Source organism: Apteryx mantelli, chromosome 9 (genome assembly GCF_036417845.1).
Source record: "Apteryx mantelli isolate bAptMan1 chromosome 9, bAptMan1.hap1, whole genome shotgun sequence".
Lineage (NCBI taxonomy): Eukaryota > Metazoa > Chordata > Aves > Apterygiformes > Apterygidae > Apteryx > Apteryx mantelli.
The window spans coordinates 729191-755477 of NC_089986.1; the positions used below are offsets into that span (position 1 = coordinate 729191).

Sequence of the window (26287 nt, forward strand, 5' to 3'; positions counted from 1 at the left end):
GCCTGAAATCCCAAGACATCAAGTCTGTCTTTTGTGCAGACTTGGAAGTAGACCAACTTGTCAACCAGTGCAAAGGGAAATATGGATTCACTGTTGGGAAGCCTGCTAGTTTTTAATCTGCGTTCAAGCAGGCATTCCAGTTCTGTCTCCTGATGCAGCAAGTGTGCCATGGTCTCCTGGCGAGACTTTAGTGTCAGAAGCTGATGTTTGGGAGCTGCATATATTAGCCCGTTATCCATCCATTAGCCATCTCTAAATCACAAAGCCTGCTTCCCTGGAAAGTCCCACTGGAGTCTGCCTGCTCTGAGCGGCTCAGAGCAAGAAAGCTGGCCAGAAGGATCTCGGGACAAGTCCTGCCCTGGTCTGCCTGTCTCTAGCTTAAATTCATCTGTACTGGAGGGGCAGGATCAAGGCGGATAATGCAGAAGACACTTCCAGATGCTCCCCCCAAATGCATGCAAACAGACAAGCTCTTCACCTGTTTCCATCCCATTCTATTGTCATTGAACCAAGGAAAGAGGAATAGGTCTGATAAGGATTTGCCTGGTCATCGGAGTTTTGCAGACCTCTTGCATTCTGAGGCAGAGTTTGTAATTCATTCTAAAACTAAAATGAGCTTTTTGTTTTCTTCTCCTGAGAAGCCGCTGGCAAAACCTCAATATTCCTTCTGGGACTGGGGTCAACTTTCAGATTATGACCTACAACAAACTTTTTCCAAAAGTTTCTGTGTCTAAGCCTAAAACTAAAATAAGCAATGTTCCGTTTGTGTCCAGATGAAATCCTTGCAGAAGAGGAAGAAAAAGTACAGTCTGCCAAGAGAAGTGAGCTTGAAAGAGAGAAATAAAGGAGAAGAGGAGCTTCCTGGCAAAGCAAAACTGTCAACCAATCTTGTTTGAACTCTGGGCTCCTCAAAGCAAATGGGCAGTGAAGGTTTTTTTGTTTTTGTTATGGTATGGTTATTTTGTTTTGTTATGGTACCAGCATGCAGGCTGCTTTCCCCAATCTCCTGTGAACTGTAGTAACAGAACTAAGGCTTTTTACCCTCTGTTGTTCCTATTTTAAAAGAAGCTGAGGGGAGGTGGTTATAAAGCAGATCTAAGAAGACATGAACATTTCCCAGGGAGACCATAAGTCTGTTAGCATAGCAGATGTGTTGCAAAGGAGTCTGTGTTATGCTACCACAGTCGCTGCCTTTTATTTTGCAGGAGAGGAGGGGAGGAAGCACTGTTTTTAGTAGGTTACTTCTGTCCAAAAAACTTTGGTTCTCTGTCTTCCCCGGTCAAAACCATCTATTTGTTTTCCTTTCACAGCAGAGATGACTGTGTATCCTGTTGGTCTTGAACTTAGCCACGTGGTGTGAACCTGGAATCCCTTACACCATAGAGGTTATTTGGTTTGTTGAGGGTAGGTCTGCTACTTCAGCACGTCCACACTCATTGATGTTACTTGTGTGTGTATGAGAGCAGAAGTCCCATCTTCCACATCTGCATCAGTGCTGTTGGAGAGTCTCAGGTTGACTTCAGCTGTACTGAGGCAATGCCAGAGATGTAAATACTCGGAGTCCTGCTGTGCTCCCATGGGCAGAAAGCTTGAGCAAGACTTTGCTTTTCCCTGCAGTCCAGAGCAGTTTCCCTTTTATGTTTTTCTGAAGCATAATGTTCCTTCTTGGGCTGGTTAGCTGATTTACAGGCCAGTCATGGGCCTCTCACTCTGAACTGCTCAGTAATTTGCTATTTTTCAATCTATAAAGTAGCCCTTTTATAGCTAAGTTTGGTTGGAATATGGGCTAGTGGTCTGGAGGGCTTGCACTGACCTCGTGGTGCTCCTGTTTCCAAGAAGGCAGAGCTCAGACCTGGCTGTCCTGTCACTTGGCAGATTGACTCCCAGGTCTGCAGAGCGCAGGAGCTGCCTTCCTGCTCAACCTCATCCCGTCCCAGGACACATCATGCCTTGGATGTCCATAGTTTTCTGAGCAGGCTCGCTGCTCTGTTTAGAGGGAGAAATGCATCACACTTACTTTTTAACCAGATGCTTGAGAGAAAGAAGATCTGTTTCCTAGGTGCCCAAAATAGCGTATCAGAGTCAATCAACAAAGAAGAATATCTTGGGCAGAAAGACTTGCAAACCTTTGATGGATCTGTAGAGCAGCTGACTGCTGATTTGCCCCATGTCCCAGATTGTATGGGTTGTGCAGTTAGTATTTTGTGATGCCATTTGTCAATAACCAAGTAAACAAGAGGGAATAGTCACATTTGGGTTATGTACATAATTGAATATTGTTGTCTTTCCTTTTCAGTGGAAACATTTATGAAACCTTTAAGTCATGGGATTCTGTTGTCCTTTTATTGTAAATAAGAACAGTAAACTTTCTCTGTGCTTTGCCTGAAGACTTCCTTTTTTGGAGTCATGAAATCCACAGACCCAGACTTTATGCTTCACAATGTCTTAATGAGAAAGCATATGAAATTATTTACGGGCACTCAAAGTTGTCATCCGTTAAACATCTTGCCCCATCAGGGGATTGGCCTGTTAGATTTAAAGTGTAATTTTCTTTAATGACCAGAGGTTTCCTGGAAATGTTGCGCCTGGCAATCAGCTCAGCTGTGCAGTGTCATCTTCCCCTCTGCCTGCCCGAATACACTGATTAACTGCTCCTGAAAGCCTCTAAGACTGCAAGGAATTGAAATACCCAGTGCTAAATGGGTGTGAACCTAACTATTCCAAGAAGGTCATTCTTCATTGAGAAACTTCTTAATTTTTATGCATTGTAGACTGTTATTCTTTGGCTTTATGGCAGGTAGGGGTGTGGGTTTACATGAAATCACTGCAGTGATTTCGCGACCAGGCTCTGGGACTATGAAGCTGTAAATGGGAACTGCTTAAAAGATCCGCCAGTGCTGCTTGTATGAAAACCATAAGTTCTACACGCCTGTCATCTCTGGTTATGGATGTTGTCATCTGTCATGAGATGTTTATCGGTCATTGGGACCGAACATGTGTGTGTGAGATATTTTGGGCTTTTGATGAAAGTACATGCACTGAATATAACTACCGTACACAAAGGTGCCAGGGCAGGCAGCTACAGAGCTGGAATAGAGAGCTGTAATTATTGATCTCCAGTACGAGGCGAGTTGTAGGCCAGTTTTGATTACATCTGTTGTGTGTTTGGATGTTGATTGCATGTTTGTTATTTCTCTATATGAAAGGCTGGATTTGAATTGAGAGTCTGACTTGAAAAATTCTGTCTTGCGTAAAAGAGGTTCTTAGTGCTTTCTAAAACTCTGTTCGCTTCCCGGAGTCTCGTATCAATTCATGAGTTGCCCTCATGCAGCCACTTAGTGGGGCTTTGATGTTATGGAGTAGTTATATTCCTTATTTTGGATCGTAGTTCTTTGGATATCCCTTCCATTCATGCCCCCCTTCCCCTAAAAGGAGAGAATGCTTTAAAACAAAGTGAAGCATCTTGCGCTTGTCAACCCTGATAGCATTAAAGGAAAACTGTCTTCTGTAATGTGCATATGGCAGGGATGGCTGTTATTTCTCAGCTGAGTTCAAAGATGCATTGAACAACCTGTGCGTTGCAAATCGGTGCTGGCGGTGCTTAGTTTTTAACTTTGCATCGTGGAATTCTGCAAGTGAACGCTTTCAGCGTTGCTGCTGAGTGACTGAAGGTCTAACAAACTATAGTTTTGTAGTGACTTGCTTTCTCTGAAGAAAACAATGGAAGCACCATACTTATGACTGTGGAATATTATATAAATCAGCTGGTTTAGACCAAGTAACTCAGAATAACAAGGTAAGCAAAATTACACTGCAGTTGATATCCACTAATTGCATTAATTGGGCTCCAGATTTGCTTTAGGAAAGCTGATTTGCTTTTCATTTTTTGCGACATAATGAAGACTATAGCATGACATTTCAAGGAATGTCGCATGCTTGTTCTCCACTAGGACAGACTTCATTTTGATTCCTAGTGACCGTTTCTAGTTCCGTAACTTTTCATAACAACGTCCACTGAAACTTAGTGAGATATTTTTAGAAGCAGAAGACTTTTTGGCAGCTGGTACTTTAGCACTATTTTCATTTATTTCATAGATCTCTCTAAACTAATATTTTTCTCAAAGCAGCAAGCTTGTTATTAAAAAGCAATTACATAACTTTTGTGTGTGTGGGGGGGGCTCTATTTGTGTAATGTTAATTGAATTGCCAGAATGAGACTGTAGAAGTGGCGTTAAATGCAGGCTGTCTTTGGTCAGAATCCTAAATTTCATTCCTTATAGAGGGAAAAACTTTTAAGTTGAAGTCAAAACTTGCCATTTAGATCTTGCTAAGTCAAGGGCTGTTTTCTTTACTTTACAAAATAATTTTTGGGGAATTACACCCAAAGCATTTAAAAGTAAATTGAGTGGGGGTGTTTGGATGGGCAGCGTCATCCTGCTGCTTTGAGTAGCAGTTAAATGCTCTAACTCAGTAACTTTAATTGCCCGGAAAGAAATAAAGATAACCTTTGCCTTTAATAATAAGTGAAAAACAGTTTTTTCTATAAGGTATTGAGGTAAAGGACAAAATGTTTCTTTTCATTTGAAATGTTCAAAGCTGTTCCAGTGTCTTTAAATAGCCATCCTGTTTTCAGCCTGGTTAGTAATATCTCTTTTCTCACTCTCACTTTAATCTGTTGTGATACATTTCCCTTTTGTTTTCTATTTGGGTCTGCTGATGACTATCATTGTGCTTGGAAATATAATCTACGTAGCATCAAGTTTGTTACTTAATTTGAACAGGCTGTTTCACTGTTCAGTTCTGGCAGAAGATTGACAACAGAGTTATCAAAAGGCTATGTATGCAAGTAATATATATATAGTGGTATAACAGACATACATGTTTAATATGCATCAGCCTAGGTCCCATGCTCTTCTTTCCAAAATCTGGTCTCTTGATTATTTAAAACTTAATTATATTCTGATAGAAACATAAAATTGTTGAACTGACTCAAACAAAAATACCAAGTAACCCAGAATTCTGTTTTTACATTGTTCAGGAGTGGTTGCTTAGAAAAAAATAAAATAAAAAGGAATGCAGATAGCGATCCCTACTCTGGTGGTGCTCTCACTGTGAAGCAATCATTGGTTTATAGATGCCCTTAGCTACAGGTTGTACATGGAACCAGTATGTTTTATTGCCCCCAATAAATCAGGGATCTTGTTTACACACATATTTTTGGCAAAACTTGTTACCTTTTTCAGTGAGAAAAGGGGGGGGGAATAAAAGAAACATGTAAGCTTCTGTGAATAAGCCAGTGCCTATATATCCCTTAAGATTAACTTAAAATGGAAATGTTTACTGAGACTTCAGTTATAGATGGATTCTTAATTTAAAGCAATACACAGTGCAGATACAAGCCCAAGTTAAGAGCGCTCTTTCCCATTTAGCTAATCGCTGTCCCTTGCAGTTTCTCCTAGCGCAGGAACATACCTGGTGTGCTCTGGAGCAGCAGCTTCTTCTCTCTGGGGCGGACTGGGCAGCCGTGCCAGCAGCGGTGCTCGGCGCAGCCCCCGCGGCGAAGCTGCAGCCAGCTCTGGCCACCGCGGCGCTGTGACCAGCAGAGGCAGAACACCGCTTGCCAGGGAACTGGAAGTGAAATGTCACTGGTCTTCCGCTCTGAAGATCATGGGCAGTCAGTGTGTATCAGAAAAGGAAGGCAATTCTAAACAGTCAGTCATCTCAAACACCAGTCGAGGTATTTAAAGTGCTGGGATGTGTTTTTGCTATGTGCTTTCTATCTGAAAGCTTGTGCAGGTCTGTTAATGCAGCAGACAGTTCAAGGTTCATAGCCATCTGTATGAAATTAATTTTAAAATACTAGTACGTTCAAAGATAATCCAGATGTGAACCACTTTGGGGATGAGTTTTCATGTTATATTTTATAGTACAAAATTATGCCATTGCAAGATTGCCTTATGGCATAGCTGTACCTTTTGGTTTGAAATGTCATTCTTGGTTAAAACTTGTTAAATTGTTAAACTAGAACTAGTACTGTTAAGCACTTCAGTCAAAATGCTGTCTCTAGTAAAAGACTGAAGTGTGCAGCTCTGCATGAGCACATGAAGTCCCAAAAGAAAGAGGAATGCATTGTTTTTGTGTAAGCTGCCATTCTAGACAAGTCACAGTTAAGACCGAGTCTTTCTCATTGCTTGTAATGTGATAGATTAAATGTTGCAGCACAGATGACTCTTTTTTTTTTTTGCATGCTTCAGACCAAAGTAAGCAGTTGTCCTAGGGTGGAGGATTAAGAGCTTAAAGGGAGGGTAGGAAGCCTCAGCTCTGTGCGCAGCTTCATCCCATTGGAATGATTCTAGACAGCACGACAAACTGAACGGTCGCTTCTGTTATGCACATGGGTATTTTTCCAAAATGCTAGCCCAATTTAATGTTTAAGTATCTAAAGATACGGCCTCTGTTTCCAAAGGGTTAGAGTGAGAGCAGTGATCATGACTGCCAGGAGACCCCTGAAGTGCTCGGTATGCTTTTGGTGACTTAACAACTGGTAATTTATCTTACCTTTCGCCATATAAATCTCTTCCCCTGTCCCCCCACTCCTCCCCAATACAAAACTCCTATCTGCCAATCTAGTTGCTGTTCTGTTAAGTAAATCACTTGAGGTTTTTGTTCGAGTTCAGTGTCTGTGAAAGGGAATTGGTTCTGTAGTCCTGCAGACAGACTTCTGTATCTGAGCAGGGAATGCAGATTCGTGGATGGAGATGGGAGAAAACTGACAGCGTCTCAGGCCGTGTCTGGTTATGGACAGGGCTGCTCGTGACGTTGGTGATGTGGCTCTCCGTGCGTCTGATGAGATCATTGACAGAAGCGGGAGTTGGGGCCACAGCTCCGAAGCCTTTGCTAAGAGGAGTGGGGCTGGCAGATTTGGGCTTGTTTTTTTTCTAAATGCAGGTATTTTACTCCACCAAAGAGTTGCCATGTATAAGCAATATTTCTTACTAATGTCTCCTCTAGAGCTCTGTAGCTTGTTATCAAAACCTTACTAGTCCTTCCAACCCTGCTAAATGTGAAAGTATGTAGATTGTATTGCATCTGTGGCTGTGCTCTATGAAGTGATAAAAGCAGGGTGTTCAAGATAAATATTTCCATAGCATAATCCCAACAGAAGGCATGCTAATTACAAAAGTACCTCAGGACTTTTGGATTTGTTTTTTGCCCTGTCAAAGCTGCCAGCAAATATTTTCTGTCTAGTTTTGTTTTGCTGACTTGTGTATGTGTCTGCATCGTTGCTGAATACCCTTCAGAGGCCTTACAAGGATCTTTCCGAAACTTGGTTGGCAGATCTTTGGCCGTATTCAGATGTCGCAGCTATCATTTACAGTTCGAATGCTTTGTCTTATGCTTTGCTGTGAATATGTTCTCAGCTGGCTTGTGGAAGAGGCTTGGCTCTGGGAAGCTTCCTCATAGTTCTGACTTGGATCGAACCGGAGCACAGGGTGGGGGCAAAGACTAGCACGGGAGCTGGGGCAGGAACCGGGGGTGCAGGAACGAGAGCTGAGGAACGGGGATGGTGCAGACTTGCATGAGCCCAGTCCTGGTGGCAGTAGTTGCGCAGTGACGATTGCACAATTCATGTGATTCTTGTGTGTCAATACAAAGATACGTTTTTAGAACTTTTGGGGGTTTTCGTTTCCTTTCTCGAGATGCGTAGGAAACTGCACATGGAAAGTCACAGTAAAGGTTATTGTTATGGAAACCTGAAGAGTGAAGTGCACAATGCTTGGAGAAGGACAGAAGTCTTGCACCGGTGGCAGACCGGAGCTGCCTGTAGTTACGCTTTCACGCAGCCCTTCTTTCGCAGTAACCCCCTGGCGTGGAGAGCTCTGGCTGGGCTACCCCGTTACCACGTAACGCGGCGCTGCCCAAATGAACCGTGTGCGCCTTGCTCTCTTGGGTCTGACTTGTCACGGTCCTGGCTATGCGCACCTCCGCCTGGAAAGCAATCTTTCACATCTGATGTGCTGTGAGAAATGGGAGCCTGAAACTGCACCGCCAGAGTTTACAAACGCGTCTGTCCTGACCTGCTTCTCTGAAATGATAGCAACAGATCAGTATCCTAGACTTTTCCTGGGAACTTTCTTGCATCTTTTTCTTTCAAGAAGAGCTAGAGCAGAGTACAGAAAATAAGGAACCACAAAGTCATGAATGAAGGAGGGGGAGGATGACTAAATGGTCATCCTAGGCATTGTGGAAATTGTGTTATGTCATTAAAACCTTTATCATAGGGGCAAGAAGTTGCATGCATGCTGGGAGCACGCCTGCAGCTCAGAAGTGGACTGACCTGGATGGAAAACAACAAAAGCTGTTTCCAAGGACTCGTCGCTTGACTCTTCCAACCTCAGAACCATTCTCAAAATGCTTTCTGATTCGAAAAACAGCTTTAGTTAAAATCTAATAATTTAAAAACCTAAACAAATATTAGACATAAAGAGGAAAGAAGGTCAGAATAGAGAGTTAAACAGAGAAAAGGATATATCTGAAAGAAATTCTCAGACCAAAGGCTTAGAATGGTGAATCTGACCCAGATTCCTACCCACTAGCAATCCTGCAAAAATGTGTTTTAGCAGTGGACATTAAGCCATTGCTATGATCAGGCCTATTTCTTAAAAGCAGTTTCTTCCTGAGAAGGAGCAAAATTCCATGTAAAATCTAGACAAATTAAACATAGCTATCTGGTATTTGAGAAGTACCCATAAAATAGGATGTTCTTTTATAATTCATTTTTAGCCCTGGGAAAATATTTCGCAAACAGCATCCTCAAAGAGCTGTTGTGTATGCAAGTGCGTGTATAAAGCATAGTGATAAGCGTTTAATCACAGATACATCCTGCCAAGATGTAGAAAGCAGAAAAAAGCAGAAGTATGCTGGGGGAGTTTTCACAGTGAAGCGTTACATGCATCCAAGCTGTCAGGCTGCAGAGCCCAGCCTCTCCGGGCTGCCCGGGCGCGGGGAGCGCGCGACTGCTGCCCCTCCAGACGCAGGGTTTCTTACCCATTTCGCGCTGCTGGCAGGCAGCTCCCCGTGGGACTGCGCCCCTCCGGAAATGGCCGGCCGCAGCATGTCCGTGGTCTCTGCAAGGCACGTCATTAGGCAGCTCTTGGAAGGCACTGTCCTGGTTGTGGTCGCTTTGGGTAGCAGATTTTTTGGTATAAAATTCCTACTAGGAACAGCAGTACTACATCTCCTAGCAGGAAAATCTGTGCAAATGCAGCCTTTAATGCAAAAAAGAAGTGGGGTAGTGAGAAATTGTAGCACGTGTGCATGTTTGGAGTGGGGTAAAGCCTCTTGCCTTTAAGGACCGTATGCAGCGTACCGAAGGAGGCGCAGGTGGCCGTCTGGGCACGTTTTCAGCCGTCGCCAAGCTTCGCCGCTCAGCGTGCAGGCACCGTAGCTGGGGCGGGGGGACTCCAGGATCCTGCACGCTCGGCGTGCAGCCTCCTCGCCTGTCCTTCGTGCTCCGTCTGGGGCCACGCAGGGACATTTCCACGGAAGTAGCTCCTGGGATTTCCTGGAATGAGTGGGAAGTCCACAGCTCTAGTTCACCTGGAGAAAGGTTACAGTGCTGAGAGGGGCTCCAGCTTTCACGCTCCACGCATGTATAATGCATCCTATATTGTGTGTGTATGTATATATGTGTATAAATATATACCTGCATATATATATACACACATGTAAAAATACTCTCTCTATAAAATATTGTCTAGTAGTCAGGATATTTAAATGATCTCTCGGGAAATATGTACTTGCCTCATCCTGTGGCCTGTTAATAGGAGTTAGCTCTGTGAAGCAGCTTAGGTGCAATTCAGCTGTCTGTTGTTTATGGCAAGGAGGAGCTGGAGCACTGCAGAGAATGAAAGAACCTGTAAAACCAGGCATCGGGGAGCCTGGGGGAAACATGTAGCCTGGCTTTTAATTGAGCTGTCTTAAATCTGGGAAGCTCATTAGCCTTGGTTGCAAACAGCGCAAGTGGCGATGGTTTCTGAACAGGAACGGGCAACTCGGACTGCGAGAGCTGTCTGTAGCACAGCTTTTCTGCAAATGACTGATCCATTAACCGTGGGTTCGACTGCACGTGCAGCTGGTGAGGGACGTAATTGTTCACAGTTTGACCACAGAATCCAGCGTCTGTCTCCAAGCAGAAGTAAAACCTGTTGTGATGGGTCTGCATGCTTTCTTGCAAGACTAAAGGTGTTTGGGGTAAATACAGAGAGCCTTTATGATGCACAAAAAATGTTGGCCCAGAAGATTAACACTGTAGAAGGTTATAAGAAAGTGAAAAGGTAACGATAACCATCCGTTTTGCATGCTGAGCACTTTGGGGAGCGCACAGTCAAATGAGCCAGCTGCCTCAGCCTGGCTGCGGAGTAACGGGCACACAGAGCCCTCGGACCAGGCAAACCGGGTGCGGCACAAAGCGGGACAGGGAAACGTGCAGCCTGGAATGAATGATCCCGCGGTTGGAAGATCTTGTGTAGCAAGCTGCGTGTGCCTGTGTGTTCCTCTAGCCCCGTGGGCGTTGGGAGGGTGCTGGAGGGGGGGCAGAGGCCAGGCAGGTGGGCGCATGTGTGAATTTAACACAGTGATTGTCCAGCATGACTTAACGAGCTGTAAAGACTTGAGATATACTATTACTCACATTGAGTTCTTCTGGCCTCCCTCTGACAGTCTGGGTTTTCTTTAATGGCTTGTGGGACCTGAATAAGGCAGTCTTTGGTTATTAACATCTGTGTGTACATACCTGATCTGACAGTCCTGAGTATTACCATGTCACGGATCCAAGCCAGCCTGCTGCTCCTTTGAATATGGTGCTTACGAGAATCTAAACTTTGCAACCCAGTCCTAAAAATGATTCTTTTAACATGGGTTTTATCTATGCATAGACCCCCTAAGAGTACAAAATGGCCAATTCTGTTCCAGAACTAGTCTTTAATTTCTTGTGTGAACATAGTTTTCTATAAAGCTGATTGGAAAAGAGGGTTTATTTTGTGGTATATTGGCTGTTTAAAATATTTTCAAGTAGAATAAATATCTAGAAAAATGTCCCCTGTCTTTTTCAGAAAGGATTTCTCCCCCTGTACAGTGTAAGTAGTTTTATGCTATAGTACTTACATTAATCCAAATATTATAATATTTACACTTCAACTTTCTCATTGTATATAAAATAGAATATAAGACTAAATCTTCCAAAAACGGAACAGAAAGCCCTGCTTCTGTAGAAAATTATATCCAAGATGTTTTAATGAAATATTTTATCTTCTAGTTTGAAAGCTCCGTTTTCCAACATTTTTTGCAAACCAATTTTTTCTATATTAAAAGGAAACTCCTTATATGAGTAAGGCAATTGATGATGGACTGTTGCCATCTTCTGTTTGCTCTGTTTAACTACACTGCATAAGATACCATTAAACATCCTTTGCTCAAAACACCCGTCAACCCCTTACAGTCTACATTCTTTGTTTAGACTGGATGTTTATTTTTTGCATGAGCAGCTTTTACTCTAGACAAATCTGATTTAATCCCCACTGAAATACAGGATAAAGTGATTCACATAAACATTATACAGTTTACTACATTAAATACAAACACATCCTTTTGGCCTTGAGTAGGCAAAAATATTCTCCATGCCGATTTTTTTTTCCAGTCGTGCTGACGATATGTCAAAAGGTTGCGCAGAGCGAATGAAAGAAGTGTTACAGCTGTAAAATGATGCGTGCGGCCTTCGATGTGCAGAGCTCTGACTGTTTGTTTGACATTCTGGAGTGCGAGTGAATAGTTCACCAAAGCTGCTGTTTTAAATACTGTGAATTCATGGTAATCTGTGCGGGCTGGAGCTGATGGAGCGCGAGCCCCTGGGGGCAGGGGCAGGCGGGCAGTTTTCCTCCCTCCCCTCCTCTCTTTGCAAAGTCTTCCGACAAGACCTTGGTGAGTTCGTGCGGTGCTCAAAACCCTAACGAAGCAGACCGCTGCCCGCTCGGGGGCGGTCGGGCCGTGGAGGACCGCGTCTGCCGCGCGCCCGCTTCCCCAGCTTGCGCGCTTCCCGGGAGCGCGCGGCTCCGCAGGCAGCCGTCCCGGCGACACGCAGCCTTTGGCGGCGGGGGAAGTCGTGTTTCTGTGCGTCGCCTTGGAGGGCGAGCGCGCGCCCCGCGAGCGGGAGAGCCGCCGCCGCCGCGGCGTTGCAGACCGCGCTGGGGTTATTCGGCCGTCCAGGCCGGCTCCGCAGCCCGCCCTGGATCCCCTGCTGCCCCGGGTGGCCTGGCGACACGGCCGGGACAAGCCGACTTCCAAGTGGCGCGGGAGCATTTGCATGGCTGTTGCTAGAGGGTTGTGGTTCCCTCTGCTCTTCTGAACAAGGCCCGGCGGTTTTTAGCTGATCGCCCAGCGCGAGGACTGCCAGAGTATAGTTAAAATGATTTGAGGTATTGCAAATCAGTACCAGCTCTGCTGGGGTGTCTCCAGAGCTGCTTTTTTCTTCTTTTAAATAGTTTAGTCGTTAGCCAGCACTTTTTTGTGCAGCGGATGCTCTGTGTTGGTCCTTCGTTATTCCTGTTTTCTGTCAACTCTCTTTTCTTTTGGAAGCTCTCCTTTCCCCCTTCTTGTCTGGTCGCCTGTATCTCAGTGTAAAATAGTAGCCCTAAGGTGTTGCCTGATCTCCCCTCCAGAAATGAACTTCACCTGCTTCTCATGCACAGGATTAGTTTCCGAGAGTTGAAAGCAGCCCAAGTTGTATTAAAATAATTTTAAACTAAAAACTTAATGCTTCAGTCATATTCATGTGGTATTAAGCATGCGTAGAAAGTGCTGTGAAACTGAATTTTCAGTTTAACGTTCATTGCTCAGTTTCATCATACGCAAGTGTGTCAAGGGATGTTTTTGTTGAGTCTTCTCTAAGTCGGAACGAGGTGGGAGTAAAGGCTGGTTTGATTGCCCTTCCCTTTAATAAAAAGTGGGGGTGGGGGGAAGAAAAGGAAGAGACTTAAGCTAGGATTGTATTTGAATTTCCTATTTTGGAAAGAAATGAAAAGTGCTTTAATAGATTTGACTTGTAGGAACGATGCTGTCAGTGGCACAACAAATGGCTGGGAGGAAACGCGGAGAAGCTGTCGGCAGATGGCAACGTGCCGTTTCCGCGGACGGCCCTGCGCCCTTCGCCTCCCCAGCAGCCGATGCTGGCGCATCACCGTTCACCTGGGCTTTCGCTCTCGTTCCCTTCACCCCTGCCCGGCCCTAGCGGCCGTCCCCGCTGCAGACCTGTCCTGTTGCAGCAGCTCTCCGGATAAGCTTAGTGCTGCGCGGTGCGAAACGCACCCTTCTCTCGTTACCGCTGCCTTGACCGGGCCCGTTGCCGTGCGGGTAGAAACCCAGGCTGCACAGCAAAAACGGCGCCCAGGGAAGCGCTCGCTCATCTTGTTAGATCCCCCTGCGCAGCCGGAAGGCGCCTGCTGCTGCCGGAGCCTCGGGTAGCTCCGCATTGCTTTCTGAGCCAGGCGCCCCGCGGCTGCCGGCGGAGGGGCCTGCTTGGGGCGCGGGAGAGGGCAGCGCCGGGGCGGGATGGGAGGCGAGGAGCGCTCCAAAAACCCTTCTTGCAGCAATGTTAAAGCTTCTAGACAAGCAGAAATCATTTCATTTGTATGTTTTGCTTGCTACCTGGCTTTACACATACTTAAAAATAAAATGCGTAAATTGCTTCATCAGTCACGTTACAAGTCGGCTGCGATGCTGCAGTCTGGACTGGTTCGTTGGAAGAGCCGCTCTTGATGCGTGAGTGTGTTCCTGGCCCCTTGCTGGGCAGACGTGCGTGTGGACCCGTCTTTGCCGGCGCCTACAGTGGTCACGGTCGTCCTCCTTTCTTGCCACAGCAGAGGATGCGTTTCCTCACGTGTCCTGTCTGTCTGGTGTCATCAGTACAACCCATGAATCTTCTGGTTGTTCAGTAACTTTTTGCTATTCTCTCACACTCCCATTAAGTCTTTTAGGGAAAAATGTTGATTTTACTGTCTAAGCCATTCCTCCAAGGAAGAATTGATAGGACATCAATAAAAATAAAGATTGCATTAAAAATGAGATGAAACTTAAAGGAATTTTACTAAAGTGGAGTAATTGTGGGAGCTAATTTGAAATTTGAGCCATAAGGTAAAACAGCTTCTTTTGGTTAATGAGGATGTTCTTTAAATTACAAGGTACTGACATATAATTACTTAAGCTTCTGTTGGCCTAAAAAAACCCAAATGTGAGCCTGATCTCTGTGTGTGGATTTAAGTGCTTGAAGTTTAAGGTGGATATTAGTAAGTTGAAATGGAAACGCTGTATGTGTCTGCACATCCCTTAATGAACTTCCATGTTCAGATACTCAGAGATGTATTTTATTTACATGATCTACAAATATTCTCTCAAGTTAACAAAAGTCTCTGACTGGATGACATCAGACATCAGTATATTCATGGTATATGCGCACTTCTGATCTTCTGACACTCTGAAGTGATCTAATACTCTCACTCCTCGTTCTCATATTTGATTTTCTGAACAGCCTTCGTGAAAATGATCTACACATGAAAAAGTAAATTATTGGATCCAGACAAACATTGCATGCAGACAAGAACAGTGTCATTTCCTTACAATAATATAATATTTTATGTGCAGAGTCATCTAAAAGTTTATCTAGATGGCTAAAAGTAAATGGTATTCTGCACAAATGATATGGCAGAAAACAAGTGAAAAATACAGCCACAACAACCCTTATACTTTGATTATGCTTTCGCTTTCTGCTTGATGAGCTAATAAATTGTTTGCTTGATTTATAAATGTACCTGGATATTGCAATATAACATCCTATTAATACTATCAGCACCACCACAAACATACCCGTATTGATATAAATGACAGCTTTATGCCATTTTACTCCCAGGGGCGATTTAAGTTTTATGCAGTCATCTATATTTTTCTTTGTCGGATAGCCATTTGTAAGGATCAGATTTGGTAAAGCTAGGAAAGCCATGACGACCCAAACGCAGGCAGACAGGATCTTGGTGAAGGTAATGCTGTACATCCTGGAGTCGCCAAACGGCTTCACGACTTTCAGGTACCGGTCAATGCTGATGAGTCCCAGGAACACAATTGTAGTATACATGTTTGCATAAAACAAAACTGTGGTATATCGGCATAGGAAAAAGTTAAAGTGCCATGGTCCCAGTTGTGAGTCCTGAATTATCTTAAATGGAAACGTCAGTGTCATGAGAAGGTCTGCAACCACGATATTTTTGAGGTAAAAGATGAAACTTGTTTTGTTTCTGATGTGGAAAAAAATCCATACTGCGAGTCCATTCAGTAAGATGCTTGCCAGGAATATGACGAGGTAGAGCACGGGCAAGACGATGGTGGTGAACTCGTCGTGTGTGGAATTCCCCAGCAGGCCTGTTGTGTAATTAGATGAAATAATGTCGTCTTGGCTCGGATGATAATCTATAGGAGTGATGGAAAAGAACAATTTCAAAGTATGTTTTAAATATTTTATAAATGGTGCAGTTGCTGTTCTCTAAAATGTCACATTTGTTTTCTGGGCAGTTCTAAAGGCTGCTCGGATTAGCTCAGAAAACTTGAGTTTAAAAACACTCAGTGTTCTTGTTCCTGAGTGCGGTGCGTGTTAAAGTAGATGCATATATGGTTTCTAAGCTTCTGAGCACGATGACTGTTCCTTCCTGCTGTGAGATATAAAGGTGGCCTCCAGATACTTTGAGGGGGGGAAAGAAAGGAATTAATATGTTCAGTGGTGCTCATAATGCTCATAAGCACCCTACCTGCCCTCGTTGCCATTCTCCAGGTGACGAAACATGGAAGCTCAGTGGTGGTGCGAACACGGCATAGTGATGGGCTGCAGCATAGCCCTTGCTTTGCTGACGGCATTTTGAATTTGGGTTTTTCAAAAGAACAGGCTGTGCTGTAACATTTGCTTTATGAGAATAAAGAATAGGTTAAATGGTATTATGGATATATGTGAATGATCGTGAACTAATATAAGGAGAAGTAATGAAGTAAACATTTCTGCAGTATTTAAAGAAGATAAATAGTCTGGAAGTTTTCTGTAGAGAGCAGTAGTGAATCTGGTTATTGAAATTCTAAATAACTCCAGAATTATCTTAATCCTAAGTGACCAAGGTCCGTAATCTCTCCCTTTGTCTAATTGGAGTTGCGTGCTCAGTACGCTGCAGGATGAGGTTTGCTGTGCCAGTCTCGGGTCTCACGTAGGTGTGTTTCGGTTAAGCTGATATGGGCAAATGTAACTGCGTACCAATATGTCGAGAGTTAGCTGTTAATCAAAATTATAAGGTGTTGTCTTTTGGCTATCATGTGAGAACACAACTTTTGAATTCAGATATGCTTATCCAGAAATAGGACTCTGGGGATTCTCTTTGGTCCTACTGAAATGCTGATTTGATGCTTAGTTTACTTAAATGTATTTAAAAATCATAGTCTCTGGGAATTTTAAGGTTTCATGCCTAAATGTTTGTGAATGAACTTCAGACTGTTGCAAACTGTCTCATAAAGCTGTAGCACGTCCCCCTCACCCCAAGTGAAAATCTGCTGAGGCAACGCTTGGCAGTATTTAGATAGCTTTTTCTGAAATGACTTGCGTCTTAAAAATATTGATAGGAACGTATAGTATTGCTATAAACTTTCCTCAATCATGTGGATTTCCAACATTATTATTTTTACCTGGCAGTTTTCCATAAGACGAATTGTACCCCATTATTTGTGTTGCTGTAGGCTTTCAGCTGAAATGCTTTTCAGGAGTCACACTGGTAGCTGTAGATCCAGGATTCAGCATGGGCTGTACCAGCTTCACATTCTGAGGAGGAAAAAAAAGAAAAAAATCTTAAAAAAGGCGACCCCAACTTTCTCTCCACAAATTTTGAAGGCCTGAAGGAACTTTGGGAAATCAGTATCTGCCAGCAATTAAAAAGAAAGGACTGAGGAATGCTGATGGCTGACCACCTGAACACTGCGTAGCTATTCTGCTAGTTAGGTATTCGTTACCACTTCTTCACTAAGAATTGGGCATCTGCTGCATCGTTGCAGGCAATATTGCCATGTTAGTTTTCGTAAGTATATCAAATTCCCTGTAAAAACTCTCCCTTTTTCCCCCGTTCTAATAAAGTTGTACTAGACCCTGATTGCTCTAATATTTGGAAACCTTAGTCTGTTTTCCAGCCTGAATCTCTCTATGGTCACTTGCTATCTTGTATATTCTTTTATCAGTCCCTTTCGTTTAAATAACCATCTCCATCTCTGACACTTGTCTCTCCTTTTGTATAGAGGCATTTCTGTCTCTATTCAGACTTTGTTTAATGCGATTAAGCAAGCCCAAGCCCTTCTGATCTTTTCGGAAGACTCGAAGATCTCAGCCCTTCTCTACATCTGTTCCAGTTAAGGTCACCTTCCTTGAATCCCATTGACAAGAATTGTGCGTTGTCTTACAAATGATGTTTTAGGAAAAGCTTGTTTCATTGTGGTTTTGTTCCTTATTACCACTGAAAATGCATCATCTAATACTGCCTAGGATTTCTCTTTCTTCTTCTGGCTGCAGCAGGTGAATGGATAACAGCCATCCTGGGATCAGCTGTTGCACACTTTCTGCTCCCTTAGTTCTTCACAATGATCGGTGCCAGTAATAAGCAGGTTTTCTTGTTGTTGTCCTTAGCAGCATGATCTTGTGCTTTTTGTTCCAGTGAACTTCATTCCAAGTTTGTTAACTTCTGTAAAAATACGTTGTATTTTAACTTTTTAAAACCCATTTTCTGTATTTTGCTTTCTTGCAAAAATTTGGAGTACACCACCCTTTTAAGCTTTAAAAATAGATCAGTGTACAAAGTATTGCAGTCAAGTAAGTGAATGTCTCCTAACTACCAGAACATGCTGGTTGAATGGCTTCATCCCTTTGTTGTGGGCTGCCGTCACAACTGGTTTCTTATTCCTTGATAAAGGCCCTTGACCTTATTCCTGGTCACTTCTTGTTTGGATGTCCTGTTGGTCTGTTTTTAATCTTGGACTTTCAGTGACTGATGCTTGACAGGGGAACCTTAAATGAAAGCCTCAAATCTTCCATATTTGATCGGGATAAATTGTGACTTATAGAAGTAATTAAAAATTTTTTTGAAGTTTATCATCTCTCATTTCTTGAAGTTAAAAAGTTGCGTATGTAATTATGATACAAGTGTGTCTTATTTACATATTAATTAAATTGGGCTGGAAATTGTAAGTTCTTGTTCATTTCTCATGGTTTTTAATAGAGTGCTTCAGAGCATGATGAAGCCAGCCGGAAGGGAATACTGCAAAATTACAGAATCTTATATATTCTACAATGGCATCATAATGCTTTAACATTGTTCAAAGAAACTTTGAAAATATTGATTTGTAAGATAACATTCCAAAGTCTGTATTTACTCTCGCAGTATGCAAGTGCAGTAATCTTTGCATGCTTAACTCTCTGCTCACCAATTTTGATAGGAAAACTGTAGCAACATAGTTCAGGTCTCAGAAGTTGCACTGGACCTGACTGCCTCTCATATGAAATGAATCAAAGCATAAAATCAGTGAAGCCTGTTTGCAGATCTAAAGAGTTTTATGTGATTACCACTGTTTTATGAACTACCAGCAAACAAACTTTGAATTGTCACTAGATGGCGGTAAAGCAATCATTATATTTTAAAACTCCAGTTAAAATTGCATTCTCATATTTTAAGTTTTCTCTTAATTTGGCTTCTTGTTTTCTGGCATTGTTTGCTCAGATAAAAATTAACATCAATAATGAATTTGTCAGAGATATTTTAGGTACCTTGCTTTGTCTTGAGAGAAGTCCTGAGAAGTGGTAGCATTTTTAGGGAATGAGAAAAAAATGTTATCGCTTCTTGTTGTTTATAATTGCAGCTATCCTTTCTTGCCCAGGAGGCACTGAGATTAAAAGAATGAATGATTTAATGAAAAGATGCATATCTACCTTCTTTCTGCAAATAAGATGCTCATTTCCCTGCTTTTCAGAGTTCCTTTCAAGTCTGCATAATTCCTGCTCCTGGTCCCTGAAAAGCTTTCTGCTTTGCTAGGATATGGCTCTTCAGGCAAGTGGTCTCCCAGATCCTTAGTCCAGAAAAACTTGTACAACATCGGTTGTGTGTTTTGAGATGCAAGGAAACGTAGTTGACTCCTGCATTCCCCTGTAGTAACCACTTGTGCCTTTTTCGCCTCTGCATCCCTCTTTCTGGTGGGTGTTGTCACTAAGAGACCCTGAGGAAGTTGCCCCTTTGCATGCAACACCCCCCCCCCCCCCCAGACACACTCTCCAAAGGTGCTGTCTCCCAGTTTTGTATCGGAAAAACTGACGGGTGTTTTCTGACTTTGATGAGAAAGCTCCCTTGCTGCAGGGTGATTTCTGCCTAGCTTTCCTCCGACCTCTCCCTCTAACTCGCATCCTTTGCTTTCCTTTCTGCATCCTGTGGTTTACGGCCAGCTGAGACAGGGACATCCACAGCGTCCTTAAGACTCTCAAGCCCCTATTCAGTGTGGGTCAAAATCCAGCTTCCTTCCTCTTTGTGGATAGTGTTTTATTCTTTGGGTACTATTATTTGAAGCCACTGGGCTGTTTTTCTGTGTATTAGGATTGAGCCCTTCACTTTATTGCTGAAAATTACTGCAGAGAGATGGACAGCAATCACCTGGACCAGAAATGGCTAAATCATTGCCATGGAAGGTTCTCCTTGGGCCGGCATGTTTGTCACTGCTCCAGGGGTCTCTGGTGGGCCCAGGGTGCCTGCTGGGGTTCGACGGCATCGGCTCTTCCTCCTGTACTTGCTCTGTTGCGTGTCTTTTCAGGTGCGGTTTGTTTTGTCTCCCCTGTCCATATAAATCTTGTAGCTGCCAAAGCAGCCGAGCTCTGCCACGCACCGCTGTCCTGTCTGCGGGAGACGCGGCAGGGAAGGTGCTGCTTGGGTGACAGGAGCAGCAGCATCCCAGACGGTATGTTTTTTCAGGATCCCATCCGGTATGTTTTTCAGGACAGTGCTGCTTACCTTTGCAAACCTCCTAAGGGCTTGCTAATTCCTGCCCACAGTATTGCCCGTGGGGGGATCCCTGTTGCACAGATCTTCCTGGCTACTGAGGATGTGACCACAGTCAGATTGGCTAGGGAAATCCAGGTCCCCTTGAAACCATGGTGGGAGTTTGCTTGTTTTTCCTGCAAGCTAATTGGGATCAAGCCTCTGAATAAATATCTCTGTGTCATCTTATCTGTATGGTTTTAATGTTAAAACACATACAAAAAAAATCCCAGTGAAGCATAAGCTGGAAAAGGAAAGCAGCAGCTCTTCACAGGTGTGAACCTTGATGGCTGAACCTCATGAGCAATGCTCTGTATCCTGCCTTGCTGGCGCAGCTGGGCTCGGCAGAGAGGCTTTGCTGCATGCATGGGGAGGAGGTTAGCGACAACGCCTAGTGATGCCTGCCCTAATTATGCTTTAAAGACTTTCTCTTACGCAGCTGCTTTAAAGTCCCAAACAGGTTTGTGCAGAGCAGCAAAGAGCTGCAGGCAGAGTGGTCCCTGCTGCACACAGTTGGTTGTGGGACAAAACTTCAGGATATGCAGTAATGATCCTGTTCGGACTTAGCAGTCCGGAGGTGTTTCCATGGTTTCCCGTCCGGGTCTGTCAGGCTAAGAAGTGCTGTGATAGGCAAAGCACGCGGGATCCTTTGACTTCACTATTTACAAGGGTAGGGTAGGTGAGCAAGGCTCCCCTGAATCAAACCTGGTGCGTCTCTAGCCTCTGAAAGCTGCAGCTGTTCTGCTGAAGTCCACTGTGTTGCAGACTCTGAGTAGGAAGAAATTTATCACGTATGGAGAATTCACCCTTTTCCACATGTTGTCTTGGAATGGGAAATGAGGACTCTGCTTTCATTAAAGAGTATTTTAAGGTATTTTATAATTGTTCACTGACAATGCAGTCTGATAGTGGCTTTTTTACTTGTTTGGATATGGTGTTTCTGTGATGGACAAGCATGGCCTCCAAATCTTTGTCCAGTTCTCCAAATCCTTTTCTTCTGACTAATTTCATCCTAATTTAAATCCTAAATTTAATCTCTCCAACCTCCAGTTTTATACATCCATATAAATATTTTCTGTCTGCACGCTTTTGGAGGTACCCTAGAAGCTGCTCCTTTATTCCAGTAGCTTTTTAAAACTAGAATACTTATTTCTTGCAGTTTATATATTGGGTTGGTTCTTTTTTCCCCCTGTGATTACCCTAAAGGGCTGTCAGTTGCAGTAAATACAGGTTAACTACATACTGTTTTACAGATGGGGTAATCCTTTACTAACAATGTTGATAGACTGGTTTATGTGCATGACTAGTATAACCTCAGATGAGAAATTAAATAGCAGGCTGCATGGCAGATTTCAGTGTCATATGGGTATGGAATGACTGTATAGTTATTTTAATGACTAAGGCTTTGAGTTGCCTCGCTTTTTAGAGAAACTCTGTACCCTCAAATCTCATTACTTTTTTTTTCATCTCTTATTTACAGCTTTTTAAAATTAGAAAATTCTCTATGTGAACTAGACAGGATATTTTAGCGCTGCAGAACTTTAAATGGTTTGTTTATTTGAGCACGTAACTTCTTGATTTTTGTTTTTGCCAGTCAATCCATATTCATCACCATAAAGTTTGGTAAAAGGCTGAAGTGAATGTAAACAATAGAAGTGTGAGGCAGTTTATTAAATTTGTCATTAGCTGGCTGCAGTTATGTTTTCTTCTGTTGCACACGAGAACCAAATCACTAACATGCTTGATTGTAAAGATTTGGAAAAAGGCATCAGTGTAGGCTGCAGGGTAAGTACATTTGTGCATATCGCTTCTGCAAGCAGGTAAGTGATAGGTACGGAGCCTGTCTGTGTCCCTGCCCTCTTCTTTATTTCACTCCAGTCCTGTGTCACATCACTTGAGCAAGCCTTAATGTTTTTTTTTAATTTTATTTTTTTCCTGCTTGCATCTGTTTATCTTAGTGCTTTTCCTTAGCATCCAATCCCAGTATCTAGGACACTGCCACCTTTTCCTTACTCCAAGGTCCCTGTTAAAAATTGCCTTTCTCCCTTTTCATACAAAGTGGTGTGTGCTAATTTACTGTTAATGCATAGTAGAATAACTTGATATTCCTGTTGGAATTTGTATGCACAGCAAGTGAGCATGTGCCTCATATTCTCCTGTGCTTTGCCCACTTTCTTATTTGTTGCGTTTTTCTAGTTCTGTCCCCATCCTTGGAGCTGCACTTCTGTGCTAGTTGCGCTACGAGATACCACGCTGTTGGCAGCAGTGTGGATAGTGACAAAAACTAGCATAAAGACGTGGTTCGCGTTGGTCGGAGGGCTCCTGTGAGCTGTACGAGTGTAGTCACTCGCACACCAAAGCATCCGTGCCTGTGTTTTGCTGTCTCTGGAGGAAAGCCTAGCCTAGATAAGCTAATGGACCTTCTCGTCCGATTCCCTTCGGCGCCAGGCCCCTCACAGAGCTGGTTATCGTTGCGTTGGAGTGGCTTCAGAGTTGGGGATTAAGCTATAAGGCAAGCATCTGTAATACAGCGTTCTTGAAATGCCATGCGAAGCGCAGGCCGGATGCCTGCCGGGGACCATCCGGAGGCCGCCTGCTCCTCGATGAGGCAAGTGACCCAGCTGCAGCCCTCTGCCTCTCGGACTGAATCAGCTGCCAGGTGTTGGCTCTTGCAGACTGGGAACTGCTTTAATTTGAGCTGGCTGGGAAGAGCTTTAATCAACTGAAAATAGCCCTCTGTGGGGTTTTGTGCCCTCTGCTCTCCCAGTGCCGGCTCCCTAGGACTGTGGGGTGGAGAGGCGTGTAGCAGTATACGTTAGTTCTCTATAAAGCAATAACACTGCCATGCTTAACTGTCCGCATTGCAAAGAGGCCAAGAAACCCAGGGTATAACTGTCTTCAACTGTGGCTTACAGCGCTTGTCTGCTTAGTCATATGCAGAAACAGGAACCCGTGCCTCATCTCAGAAAGCTTCTTGTCTACTTCAGTATCTTATACAAAACCCCCTTTTTGGTTTTTAGGTTCCTCCTTGGACTTCCCTCTTAATTCCAACCTAATTTTTCTCTCGCATTGCTCTAACCATCAAAATGTCCTATTCCCTAGCAAGCTGCGGTAGCGCATCTCAGCTGCCTTCAGCTTGTGGATAGCTTCTCTCTGCTCTGAAAATCCTTTCTCTAGAGCAAACTCTGCCAGTCTTTAATAAGATTAAAGCCAAATGACTTCAGTGGCTTAGTGACTAGAGGACATGCCTCTCCTTTGGGAGCCTCCGCTGAATACTGTGCTGGCACGTATGCTGATGTGTGCATGGGGAAGTAGTCCCTCCGCTTCAGCATTGGGACACGCAGCTAACGGAGACTTCCTTCCCCATGGCCATTAGTCCAGGTGGTGCCTCCGAGAAGAATCCTCGGGAAACTACAGTTTCCCACATGCAATCACTTACTGAAATCTAGGTTTTAGTCTTTCTTAATCCTTTGTGTATGACAGCTAGAAGTACCATGCATGTTTCCCGTATGTGTGCTGTTTGCCTTGCATTTGGGTAAATAGATATTCTCATTTATAGTTTCCACATGTGAGCCTTTATCAGTGCTTTACTTTAGGATATTGTCCTAAATATCAGGTTCAGTTTACACCTGCAAATCAGTTCTCTTTTACAGGAGTGCCTGAACTGAGTGTAGCAGAATGCTGCAGTAAGCATTAAGTAATACTGTTCATACGCAAAATTCTTGTGTTTGGGTTTGTTTATTTATTTTTTCTTTTACTCTTGCCAGGTACTACATACGGCAAGAGGAAGGGGATATTCCTTTAGGATAATATGATTTTTCCCACAAAAAAAAATATTTAGAGAAACCTACTTTTTCTCAAAGTAGTTTTCTCACTTTTCCCTCACTTTTGGAATGTTTTTCCAAGTGAAACCATTAAATTCTTTCAATCTTCAAATGAGTGATTATAAGACTTTATTTTCCCCTACCTGGGATGGTTCTGACATAATAAGACCTTCCTGGGGATCCTGCCTGGACTTTCAAGTTATTCCTTCTTGTGCTTTCTCTTGAACTGTTCCTCATTAAGAGTTCATGCATTAATATTATTTACTTTGAATCAGATTTTCTATGCAGAGGTTACATAGTCTAGTAAAAGTTGTTGATCTTTACTATAAGACTGTTTATTTTTGAAACTTACTTGTCGAATCTAGATGTCTGATTTTTCTTTCCTCTAGAATATGCATAACAGCTCCTTGTTGATGAAATGTTTTCCAGTCCTGTGTTGCATTAATAACTAGCATGTGCATACTTCATGACTAAGAAGCAGAAACTACCGTCATGCATTTACTGTAGGTGATGGTCTGTTGTATTGTACTTTGCTATTGTAGTTTCACAGTTGGCTGGATGCGGGCTGATCTTTTCTGTAGGAGAGGCAGATTCCCTTTTGCAAAGTGGAAGTGAAATTTGTTGATTCTCATCCCAATTATTGGTTGTGTAAATTTTCTTGGTTTGTTTTTACTCTGTGGTAACTTTATAAATCAGAGGTCCTTAGCACCACTGCATGTGTGCTGCTGTGTGCATAAAGATTTCTGTGGGTGCCCAGCTCAGTTACTCTTCCGCTGAATCGGCTCAAAACTGGGAGGGGGACGGACCTTGGGCATTGCTCCCCGAGTGGCCAGCACGTAGAGGGCCATTTCTGAAGTGGCGTAGTGTGAAGTGGAGCGCTAAAGCACATCTCCTTTAGGCTGCGTTTGCTTTTACATAAAGATTTAGAGGGAACTGCCAGCAGAAATGGTACCCCACTGAGCAGCACGTAAGTGGGTGGTGTTGGTGGCAGGAGGGTTGAGAGTTGTGGTTGTTTTCTCCTGAAAAAGGAGAGCACAGTGGAGTGGTGGCAGAGTTGGGATAATTCCGTTTTCTCGGTGTGGCAGCCTCTAATTAGGCAGGAGGAGAGGATTAACTTTGGAATGTTACCTTTCTTCCTTTCCAAAACAAAAAAAGTGTTGCTGATTTTTAGTTTAGCTGTGCAAAACCTGCTGATAGTGGAAGCTGTATTGTGACCTTACAGAATTGCTTTCTTTGAATCCACCTTGAGAATCCGCCATGCGAGATACAACTTATGTATGCAGTGCGCTTAGCCAGTGTTGATTAGAGTCCAAAGATCAAAGCGGTAAAATCCTGACCCCTCTCCCTGGCACCCCTACCCGCCTGTTTCTGCCCCGTCAGCCTCTGCCTGTTCTCCTTGCCCCTGTCGTTATCTTCTCATTCATTCGGCACTTGCTCATCGGCTCCTGGCAAGAACAACCCCTTGGTTTTGACTTAGTGTTTTTGTCCTTGTGCCATTGGTCGTGGATCCTTCTTTTCATCACACCAAATATCATCTCTGATCTCTCACGTGATGTCAGCACCTGGATGCCAGTGATGCGCGTGAACCCTGAGACCATGGACATCTCTTCAGCAGCTCTTCGGTGGCTCTTCCTTCTAGCAGTCCCTCCGGGATGTCCCACCACAAGTGTGCTGATACTCCTAACTCTCCTTTAACTTTTCTCACCTCCTTTGTCATGTGATAAGTGAAGGTCCTCCCTTTATTCGGTCGTATTTTACTGTTGGTCACTTTTTCCGTTCTTTCAGTTTATACCTGTTCTTTCTGTGACTTTTAGTAAAATTTTTCTCCATGCTTTGGTGGTTCTTCTTTCCAGCTCCCTACCTTGTTCCCTTTGCATTCAACTGGATGATGATTATTTTGCTGCTTGGAAGACCTAGTTTTAGTATTGCACTGGCTCACATTTCTAGCCTTCCCTTCCAATGAGGAGGCTGGAAGCGGGTTCGTATGTACATGCGTTTCTCTGGCATAACATCAGCTTTTCCCTCTTTTAATCTCTTCACAAGCTTCTTTTCTAGTCTTTCCATTCCTGTTCTGCCTGTGTTTTCATGGGCTCTGTTCTTGGCACAATGGGCAGCATTGAAATCTTTGTCAACTAATCCCCCTTTTAATTCCATAGGTTGTTCCTCACATATGCTATATGCTTTATTATCCTGAAGTCATAGTCTTTTAAATGTTAAAATGTTATAAAAAAAAAATAGTTTGGGCAAAAAGCAAAAAACAGGAATGTGCTTGGTCCCTTAAAGAAATTATATATATATTTTTTAAAGTTTCAGCATTTGGTGTTT

The 26287-nt window shown here is 43.5% G+C and overlaps 2 protein-coding genes across 2 annotated transcripts in view; one reads left to right on the forward strand and one right to left on the reverse strand.

Annotated features, from left to right (window-relative positions):
• Positions 1–26287, forward strand: part of MED12L (mediator complex subunit 12L) — a 165180-nt gene that overhangs the window by 69413 nt on the left and 69480 nt on the right. The window lies entirely within an intron of this gene.
• GPR87 (G protein-coupled receptor 87) lies at positions 14477–16798 on the reverse strand. The gene is made up of 2 exons (XM_067301535.1): positions 16765–16798; positions 14477–15513 (listed from the first exon to the last, which is right to left on the reverse strand). Exons 1-2 carry the CDS (start codon positions 16796–16798, stop codon positions 14477–14479), a joined length of 1071 nt encoding a protein of 356 aa, XP_067157636.1.